Source organism: Coffea arabica, chromosome 7c (assembly GCF_036785885.1).
Source record: "Coffea arabica cultivar ET-39 chromosome 7c, Coffea Arabica ET-39 HiFi, whole genome shotgun sequence".
Taxonomy (NCBI): Eukaryota; Viridiplantae; Streptophyta; class Magnoliopsida; order Gentianales; family Rubiaceae; genus Coffea; species Coffea arabica.
Genome location: NC_092322.1, coordinates 12,666,687 through 12,678,277, shown reverse-complemented (window position 1 = coordinate 12,678,277; position 11,591 = coordinate 12,666,687). Strand labels below are relative to the sequence as shown.

The following is an 11,591-nucleotide window of genomic DNA, read 5'->3' as shown; positions in this document are numbered from 1 at the left end:
TAGCTCAGTTGTTACGCTTGATCAATAGCTCTGAGGAAATTTTCTCAGATATAGGGTTTGTAATTGAGATGGATGTAACTTATACACTCAGTTTATTTGGACAGGAGTTTGTTTGGATGAATTATTTGAAATAATTATTGTAACACTTTTTGTGATGTGATGTATGTAAGATAAAAAAAATAATTAAAATTTGTAAAACAAATTATTTTATCTCAAATCATCTGGATCCAAACACACTCATTGAGAGAGCGCACACACTTTAATCCAATATTCTAGAGTCGCTAATCAAGTTGAGCTTCTTTGAAACTCTTTTTTGGATTTTGTTAAGCAAATAGTGCTGGACGATTTTTAACAATTGCATTGATAAAGTTGTTTTTTTTTTCAAAAAAAAAAAAAGTTTATATATTCAATGAATTGTGTACAAAATCTTATCATATAACTACACGAGTGATTTACATGTTTTTCCTCCTTAAATAAATGAACCTTGTCAATATGACAACAAGAGTGCATCTTTTCCTATTGAGATTAGTTGTAATGACTTTTCAAGGACCACAAGTTTTTCGTGATGGAAGATGCATCCTGAGTATGATTAAACTTCTCTTTTAGTCTAAATCACTGGGGCATCACCAAAAGCTGGCTCATGGGAGACATGGGTGATATATAACATTAGCTTTCTCCACTTTTTCCACTGCTAAATTATGGAGGTTTCTAGCCTCTGGCTTCCTTGATTTCGAGTGGCAAAGAAGTGTAATACAGGCCATTATCTCAAATGTGGAATACTTAGACTAAGGAAAGCATGCATTAGATTTTTTTTTTTTTTTTTTTTTTGGGGAAACAAGGTTGCATAATTAATTTAGTAACTTTGAATTTGGAGCTCATTTATACTATGTCCTCTACAATTAGAAATGACAATACGTACAAGCATCCGATAATCGTAGTACATGTTCTGTAGGTAACCAACGAAGCAGGTGGGCCATCTCTCTCCCCTACCCTAAATGGGGTGGGCAGCTGTGTTTTTAAATTCGAAATGGATTGGTAAGTTCAATCAATTTAATTGAGAATCGGCTAGTTCTCTTTTCCAAATGAATATTAAAAATCAGTTGCAAGGAACTCGATCAGAACCCGATTTGACCGTGAACCAATAAATCCAAAAAATTTGGGTTTTTTGCCATTTTCTATTTTTGCTGAATTTCCATTGCAACTCTAGCTAAAAGCTCGAGATTTGGTCAAATGTTTAATAGATTTGAAATCAAGAGAAAAATGTATGAAAGGAAAAGAAGAAGAGATGAAGAAGTCTCACGTGAGAAAGAGTGAAAAGATCTAAAATCAAAAGAAAAGAAAAAGAAATCAAGAATGGTAAAAGAAAGATTAAAAAGAGAGAGAGAGAGAGAGAGAGAGAAGAAGAAGAGAGTGTAAAAGAAACCATTAGAAAAAAAAAAAAAAAAAAAAAAAACCAAGCACGTGAACTGGAAACTTTGTGGCGCGCGACATAAAGATCTAGAATGTGGAAAGCTCTTAATGGCGGACGGGCGGAGAAGAAGAAAGAAGAAGGAAAACTTTTCTCATATTATGTACTTTGACCCCTTAATATGTTGAACAATTATAATTACACATATGGAATTCTTTTATTACTCATTTGCAAATTGCAACCTTAGTTTTTTCATTTTGACAATGATTCATATTTTCATTATAAATTTCTCATCTTATAGAATTAGAGACTTATTAATATTATTATATGTTACTCAAAAATGTTTTTGCCAGAGTGCTTTGTATACTTTACCATCAATTGTGTTTGACTTGGTTGTCATTAATTTGACCCCTCAATATGTACGAGAAATCACTATGAGTATATATTTATTCTATATATTTATTTCATATATATAATTACAAATATATTTATGACATCATTATAATGTTATTCAGTTCGACCTTGAGCCTAACCAATCGAATCCATTAACCTCTGAGTTCTATTGAGTCATTACTTGGTCCGAGTTTCAAAACATAGGTGGGTAAGGGACTGGAGAGCAACATTAGTAAAACTGTACATTTAAGAAGGTATCCTTATGTATTTTAAAAATTTTGAGGAGTAAACACTACTATTTACATGGAAAATGTTAACTTTTAAGGGGATGTTGAAGGATTTACAAAATTTTATTACAAAATTTTAGAGGGACAAAATCTTATTTCTATTAGGATATAAGTGAAAATTTAATTAATTTCAAAGACTATGAAAGAAATTTTCAAATCTTGGTGCGGCGGCCCCTCCCTACCCCTCAATTAGATCTACGATGCACCCCACTGTCACTCCTAATGCATAATATATATATATATATTAATTACGTGTAAAGTGCCTATTGTATACATTAAGTGAGGCAAAGTGCAAATATAGCCGTGAAATTAACCTTGAATTAAGCCCCACATTCAAGCGGCTAATTGCAATTAATCCCTCAAGGAATTATCCCTTTTTAGCTGCCAAAGTAGTTACTCCATAACCGTGAAATGAAAATCCCATTACAAGTAATATGATATAATCACCAAGAAGACAGTCTTGAAAAAAGAAATACATATATTTTAGCCTAATATACATCGAAAACATGAATAGTCCCCCAAATTGCATTCTAGTCAAAATGCTTCATTATAATTATAGTCATGGTAACAAAAAGCTAATAAAATTAAAGTCCAAACAAAAAAGTCATAAATTATTATTAATATTATATATATGTGGCATCTTATATATATGTATATATATTCCCAAGTCTACCACTCAATCCCATGATGAAGATTAGTGGTGATGACCCTATTACCACTTCCCTCAATTTCATGGATTTTGCCAATATTGTAGGCACCGGCCATCAAATTCTCACTATAGCCAATCATCCTTCCTGGATCTCCATGGCCTTTTGAGGCCCCCTTTGAATCAAGTGAATAATAAGCATTGGAAAGAGTCTGAAAATTAGGCCTTGCTGATATGGGATCATTACCTCTAGACACTTCACCATGGCCACTACTGGTTTTGTTCGGACTAATAGGTGGAAGCTGATCCTCTTCTCTGACCATGGAACTTTTGTCACCTTCATTTTCCCTATACTTGTTGAGATAAACCTTCAATGGACTGACATAATTCTCAAACCCCAATGTTGTCATAGCCCACAAAAGATCATCACCATTGATGGTCTTCCTCTTTTCCCTTTGACATTTATCCGACGCTTCGCCCGTGATGAAGCTAATGAACTCAGATACACATTCTTGGACGGTTTCCTTCGCTTCTTTTGATATTTTTGCGTTTGCAGGGAGTGATTTCTTCATGATCCGGCTAACATTTGCTATCGGAAGAAAGCGGTCTTGCTCCTTAGATGAGCAATCGGAGACGTTACCCGATAATGGACTTCCCACTGGGCTGTTTTGGCTCTTTTTTCCGGTCATGATTGAGTAGGCAATGCAGAGACGTTGTGGAAGAAAGGTTTAAACGTTTGGAAGAGTTTTTTGGGCTTGTGGAATGTTGTGAAATGAGGGATGGGGTGAGGGGGGGTTTTTAAGCTAACCAAAGAAGGCATAAAGGAACAATATATAGAAAGTAGTGGAAAGGCGGTCTGATGTTGACAGAGAAAACAAATGAAAATATCACCTGATAATTAAAGAAATCATGCAAAGGAAGAAGGGAAGTCTAGAATCTTGTAGCAGAAGAAATTCCTATTCAAATTTTAGCTGATGTCTCCAATTGAATATCAGTAGCAGATAGCTGGTTCTGTGAAATTATTCAACATCTTCCTGATCAGGTCAAACGGCCACATTAATTAGTAACTAAATATATGACGGTTTTATAACATTTGAAGAGATTTATTTGGTTTAAATTATGTAGTATTAGTGTTTCTTTTGCTTTTGCAGGCTCCCTCAATATTTTCCACTTGTTAAACAAGTGAATCCCCACCATCAGATACTCCATAAGCTAAAGGCTGATATCAGATTGGCACTCTGCTAGCTACAGTCCTGTACAACCGCCTTTTTGGTCAATTGAAGGATAAAATGTTCACCAACTGACAACCTAACTAGCCTGATCTGTCCTGGCCTTTGTTTACAGCAAATATCGTCAAATTGATAAGGATTTGATGTACACTTATGTTTACAAGGTGTACATTTATAAGCAATTGTTATCTGAGATATAAAGCATCAAGCCATGAACATGTGGTTGCATAGCAATTTCAAGCATCAAATCCTACACAGCCCCAAAACTCCTATTTTATTTTCATTTTCTTTTCAGAATTCCATGCCCCATCCTTTCTCGAGAGGATTTATTCCTCAGCTAAAACCAGAAAGGAAAAGGAAAAAGAAAAGAAAAGGAAAATATTCATCTGGAATTCTTTAATTAATGTCAGTACGTGGTAGATTGTTACACACAGTAGTAATTGTATTTTATATATAGCTTGTCTTTTCAGTTGTAAGGCCTTCCAATCACTAGCTAAAGCTTATCTGGCTAGATACATGAGGTCGAAGACTTACAAATCATAGGAGTTATTCAGACAATGAAAGTAGATACATCATACATGGTCCTAACTCCTATACATGTGTAGTTCATGTCTCGTTGCAATAATTTCTCAATCAATTGAAGAGAAAATAATCGACTATTAATAGCTTCATTCATGTCTCATTACACCTGAGTTTCTCTATCAATTTACTCTTTAACTAATCTCCAACTTGGGTTTTTTTGAGCAGGCTTGATGCTTCTTCGGCATGATATCTAGAGTACAAGATGCAGATTTCGAAGAGCTGGTGGTGCCGTATACTTTCTTTGCTGCAGAACATGAATCTTTTTCTTCCTAGAGCAGTAGAGTAGTGGTCCAAAAAGTTCTTCCAACTTCAGAATTTTCAACAGAATATAGTCTCCCACATTGTTCATTGCTATCCGATGCTGCAGCTTATGGTATATTTTGACTGTCCAGTAATATTTCTTGGCTTAGATCGCATTATATGCAGTCCACACATTCAAAGCAGATGACCAAAAGTTCGATGAAGAAAGTTAAAGCAAGTGCAAGTGCATGTGCATGCATGAACACAATATAACTGAGTTTAGATTTAATGGTAGAGATTTTCCCATGCATGGGAAATTGCCTTACCCTAGATGGGAAATGATGTTTGGAAAGGACATGGATGGTTCCCCTATAAGATGTGTCAAGAATTTTGTTTGATCTTCTTGTCTCCAATTACAATTGATCTTTCAAGTTTCAACAATATTTAAAGGCGCAAAGCAAAAACATGGAAGTTTTTCAATTTTCATTTCAAGATTCACTACATTCAATCATTCTTTTTTCTTTCCCAAAATTGAAAATGGTGGTTGCCTTTTACGTGTTTGGATCAATTCCCTTAGTTAAAATAGCTAGGCACATACATACATATATATATATATATCTTGATGCACAAAGCATTGTAGGTTTTGCTTTCAGTTTCATGCCAATAACAGGGTATCTACTACGGCTGAAAAAAGCAACAACAAATGGAGTGGGACAACTGGACAAGCATATATGCTTCATTTCTTCTTTAATTGTTATTTGTTGTGCCTCTTTAGATTCTACATGTCTCATCCGACTTAAAAAAGAATGACAAGGAAACTATTACTTTTGCTGGCCTACATATTAAATTTTAAAGAAATTAATAAACCCCAACTATACTTCTTTAATGAACAAATCATCCTCCTTTAGATTCTAAGACATAATTTTGATAGTTAGGAGTCTTGTACATTTTAGAGGTCTTAACTAGCTATTAAGATAAAGCAAAACCCTGTTTTTGTGTACATATGCTAATCATTACCATCCATTGCCAAACTTGCAATGTGAATTTTAATTTATCTCAAGGCTAAATTGAATGTCCGAATACATCATCACAAAAAGGAAATCCACTGGTTCAGATCCATGAAGATATATGTCTTCCCAGTTCCCACTCTTCTTTTAGCTTGTTTTTATACTATCTGTTAAAGTGCTATCTCGGCAAAATTGCCGTCTCCATGCATGGCACTTGTTTGGATTGAAATGCTTGTAATTAGCTCAATATTAATTAGATCTAGATTTGGAAGTAAAAGGTGTTTTTTTTCAACTTCAATAGTTTTCCAATTATTTTGAATTTGGATGCTTTTCTCACAATGATCGAAAGAAACTAACATACATTTTCTCCACCTAGAGTGAAGAATCAGCTACCAAGAATTCCATTTTTTTCCCTCTTTTAATGGAGAACGACATCAATCTACCGGCTATCTTTGCACAGACAGAAAATTCAACGAGACTTTTAATTAGAATTTAGGACCTTTGATCTCTAAACCCTCAATTTTAACTATTAAATCAAGACCTTCTCGACAATCCAACGAGACATGTTGCCTAGCTAACTAGTACAATTTAATTCTGATACAGGCTCCAAATAGTCATTCTTACGAAGAATCAAAACTGATCAGTCATAGTACCATTATTCCACTTACCCTTTTTTCTAAGCAGTCCCTTAATTAGTTTATGCAAAACTGAGAGGAAAAAATAGAACAGAAAAGGGGAAAAAAAAAAAAGAATCGGCCTTAAATCATCAACCATGCGTAATTAGGCGCATGCATCCATCAACTTCCACATTTACATGATTGAATTTGTAAACTCTTGTAATAAATTTCGAACCCTATTGTAATTATTTTAATCTAAGATTTATATGCTGAGCTCACTTCAAAAATTCAACTAGCAGATAGGTCATCTCTCAAGCCAGGCTTGCACAGTGAAAATGTGCCAAATGGCTGATTTTCACTATATATAAAGAAGATGTCACTCAGCTTGCTTGCTGACAAAATGCTTAGAGCTTGATATTTATGAAACCTTTTGGTCAAAACTATAGTTAGGTAATTAGTTTAATTGTTCACATGCTGATTCTAATTTTGATCACCTTCTAGGAGACATGATCATAATCTTACAATTTTTAGACTCATTTATTGTAATGTTGGTGAAGGATGGGAAACCACCTGCAAGATTGGTGACCTAAGTTGAATTGAAAACAAGAATTTAATATTTTTATGACCTGAAAAGAAAGAAGGAATAAAGACATGGAGATAAACTACATGTAACTTCCAAATGTCTATGAAGTGGTTAAAACAAAGTCTGCATGACATATATACTACGAAATCATGTCAGACTCTTCATCTTTAATCGTATAATACTTCGTATTATTAGAAGTATCAAGACAGTTTTTTTCTTTACGTAATGACTAAACAATGACTATAAAACATAATCTACAAAGTCTTAAAAAAAAGTTAAAAGCTCCCCATGTCATACATTTGTCTTCTCATGATTAATTTTCTTGCCTGGCTGCTTCCTAGATCCCAGACCATTATGGCATGGCAGCATATTGTTAGATTTGACCAAGAAGCTAACTAGTAAACACGTCAAATTATACCTTTTTTTTCTTAATAAAATGCCTACAGTATTGGGAAGCATTATTTATAATACATTTATGTGAATATGTGATGCATATGGGTAGTTTATATGTTTATATTTTGTGTAACTAAAGCATTAGATTTAGTCCATATTATGTGTACCATCACTTTTAAGGTAGATATATGTGAAAAAGGTTAATAAAAAAAAAAAGAGCTAGTTTTCTCATCTTGATCAACCAAAATTATTATGTCCATATTAGACCTCACCCGTTTCTTTTTTATTTTATGTATGTATTTATTTATTTTGGTATAAAAAGAAAATTTTCATGGAAATGATCTTATATTCTTTCCTTGAACCTATTTATTATTGATGTTTATGTTTTATTCCATACCATTTCTTGCTTTAGATGTACAGAATGATCTCATACCAATGTCCAGCTTTACTACACTTAAATTTAGGACATCATTCTATTATAGTGTTGAGAGGCATCAAAATTTAAGCACTTGTTGGCCTGTCTTCTAGAATAAATTAGGGACACTTGTTAATTGTAACTAGTTATTTAGCTTTTAAAACTTTCTATTCAAGGCCCTAGATGTCTGGCTCTATAACAGGGGGCAATAGTCAATGGTTTGTAGTGTCTCTTTTTTTTTTTAAATTAAAAAAAAATTCTTTGAAAATTTTGAAAACTCTAAATCCTATCCCTTGCTATCCATGAATATTGGCTACTACGGAAATAGCTACAATCTATATTTGCTCTTTATCTATTTTTTAAAATCATCTACTCATTAGCCTTATGTAACTCTCAGAATCTAAAATTAAATTTCAAATTTTATATACACTGACAGTAGATACATTATCACCGTTAAATCCATGACATATGTGCAAAAATTAAATTTCAAATTCAAATTTTATATAGTTGTCATTCATCTAACGTTGACAGTGTATATACTGTCAGTGCAGAAAAGATTAATCTAAATTAAAAATAATAAAATTAGTATAGAAAAAGTTTTAACTTTCTTTTTTTGTCGCAAATACATAAGTGTGCATCAATCATTAGTTACAGTATAGCAAATCATGCATTGAAAACTTATAGTTGTGCAACATTTCAAAGCAGGAAGAATTTACCCTAACTATTCCCATAATCCACCTACAATGCATAACTAAGAAAAAAGTAATTTGTGCTAGAGAAATTTAGATTGCATCTAAAACATTTAATTTGATCAACAATTATATTCCATGCATGTAAAAGTACCTTGGGACGCAAAATATGCTTATGCTTGCACTCTTTCCCCCTTGGACAAGCATATATGAAAGTGTTGGATGTTTGTTTTTACTTGTTTAACTGCATGTGAGTTTTCCTGTGTGCCTTTCAATTTTTGCCTAAATCCAAAGTTTGCCTTTTTGAGGTTTAATTCTTGACCACTGTCATATTTTATGAATAATAACATCAAACTTATTATATTACCATAACGTTGAAGTAGTTTCAAATTTTCTTTGTTGCTGCTAGGTAACCTAACCTTTGTGTTGTCATCAAATTTGTGATTGTATTATTTGGTTGCCGGCCATTTGGAGTCAAACATAGATCTTTATTATCTGTGTCATGAATTTGGCAAAAATTATGTTGACTGTTTTATCATGTTTTTTCTATGCGAATAATACACAAAAAAATGGGTAAAGTAGGGTTTTCTTTGTTTCGAGGATTTGAAGTGTACTCATGTTGACTCTGCGTGTGTGTCTGTGTGTTTTTTTTTTTTTTAAAAGTGGGAAGTTTTGAATTCGAAAATTTTTACTTATAATTCCTCAAAAAAAATAAATTAAATTATAACGATTAAATAAATATCATTATAATTTGATTTTTCCCTGATCACATGCATGCATGCACGTGTAAGGTGTATAACTATGTCTACATAATCAAATTATATAAAATAGATACCTCATTTTCAAGCAAAAACAAAAGAAAAGTAATGAAAAAAGTTCTCACACAAATGAGTGTTAATTACATCACATCACATCACCTAAAACTTGCACCCATTGTAAACGAGTATTCCTTAAACCATTAATTCATTAAACCTTCTTTCACAAAAGGCCAACTGAATCACAGTATTCATGGAACGATCTAGGAGTAAACACCTTTTAATTAACAAGAATATTACCCCTTTTAGTATTTGTTCTCTCCTTTTTAAGAAATATTGCTTAACTAGAGACTTGGGTTTTCAGTTCTTCATTAAAGCAAAGGATTCTTTGCCAAAAATTAGGACCAAATGCAGTAAATGGTGACCTTTTGAATAAGTTTTAGTAACATTTTGATTTGATCTTGAGCACGTACGGCCGACGAGTTGAAGATTTTTGTTATGTGTTAGATAACAAAGACAGCGTAAACGTAACTTCATTAAAGCATCTTGTACAACTTTACATATAAAGATTCTAACCTCTAAAACGCAACATCATTAAAGCATCTTGTGCAACTTTACACTTACAAGATTCTAACCTCTTGCAATTAATGTACACAACAAAAAAATGAATGAAGGGCACCTTGACGAAATCCCAAGAATGCTATTCATGGATGATAGCGATTCGCTTGCCTTTATTTGAATCGAGGAATTTGACGAAAGATTTGAAATTTATTTAAATTATTTCAATTGTTTGGATCGCTTAATTGACATTTGGACTTGTAATTAATATGCCACCTATTAAAATATATTTTAAATAATAAAATAATTGATAATTTACAAATCTAAATATCTTCTGTAAATGATTAGAGGCATTTGAAATGATTTCAAATCTTTAGTCCAGTCTCTCTATTCAAACTCAACCATATTCAAAAAAAAGAAAGAACATTTATGAAGTTTATCTTATCATGGACCACCCAAACACAATTCTTCTTTTTTCTTACTAATAAAGCTGGCTTAAGCCAACATGCTTACAAAATGCACCCTCAAATTCACTTTTATTTCATCATCTTACATACACTAGTTATGTAAAGATGAAAATTGAGAGCATATGTGATGCCACATGCATAAAATTAATAAGAATTGGAAAGGCAAATACCCCGTTCACCAGAATAAGGAAAAACTGCAATTTGCAAATGAAGTGAAAAGTCTGTTTAAGCTTGTTTCGATTGCTATTTTTTGAAGAATTTTATAAAAAAATTATTATAATAATATGATTATGTGAAATAAAAGAGCATTTGAGAAATGTTTCAAGAGAGTATATTACAATAAAAAAGTATTTTAAAAATATTTTTTACGAGAACATACAATCCAAATAAAATATTTTACTTTTCTTTTGCCACATCAAGAAATGATTAATTGAAAGCATAATAGTAAAATTTTTTTTTCGACTGGGAAGTATCCTGATCTGAACAAAATTACCTGAGCGGGCCAGACTAGAGTTGTAATCGAGTCGAGTCGAGCTCGAGTATCGCCATACTTGAACTCGACTCGATATACAGATAGGGTGCTCGAACTCAAGCGAGTTGTATTATTGGAGCTCGAGCTCGAGCTTGAAGCTTGCTCGCAATACTCGAGCTCGACTCACATGGGCTCGAGTCCATGCGAGCCTTATCGAGCTCGATCGAACTTGATTTATTAAATTTCATTTTTCTTGATAATTTTTAAGCGAAAAGACATTATTGCCCTTTTAAAATTTTTATATAACTTGAAACATTTCGTAAATTCGACAATTCTTTTGGGTATAAGGGTAATTTTATAATAATAATATATTAAATAATTAAAATTAAAATACTCGATAAGACTCGTCGAACTTTCGAGCATCGCTTCTGGATGCTCGAACTCGACTCGATAGCCTTATCATGCTACTTGAACTCGACTCGAACTCGGTTTGACCGAGTTCCTGTCGCGCCCCATTTTTTGAATAAATAAATAAAATGGTTTAAAAATGTATTTTTGATTTAATTTATGATTGGAAAATGAATTGTGATTTAAAAGAAAAATGGGTCTAAATGGGGGTTTGAAAATGCGACGATTTGACCCAAAATTATAGTTTAAAAAGGGTTTTTGAAAAAATGGGAGTCACCACTTGGTAATGAGTTAAGGTGTACCAAGTCACCTAAAAAATGAATTCTTAAAGAAAAATAGGAAAAAGCAGTAAGAAACCCCTTTTAAACGACTCTTAGTCCAAGTAAACCAAAGAAAAAAAGGTTCGGGAGTCACATTTGACAAAGGGGAAGGCAAGGATAAA

At 32.8% G+C, this 11,591-nt stretch overlaps 1 protein-coding gene across 1 annotated transcript; it reads right to left on the bottom strand.

Annotated features, from left to right (window-relative positions):
- Window positions 1–2,599: 2,599 nt before the first annotated feature.
- Window positions 2,600–3,522, bottom strand: LOC113723422 (nuclear transcription factor Y subunit B-3-like). Its single transcript, XM_027246476.2, has one exon. It carries the CDS (start codon window positions 3,421–3,423, stop codon window positions 2,758–2,760), a length of 666 nt encoding a protein of 221 aa, XP_027102277.1. The 5' UTR covers window positions 3,424–3,522; the 3' UTR covers window positions 2,600–2,757.
- Between the last annotated feature and the right edge of the window lie 8,069 nt (window positions 3,523–11,591).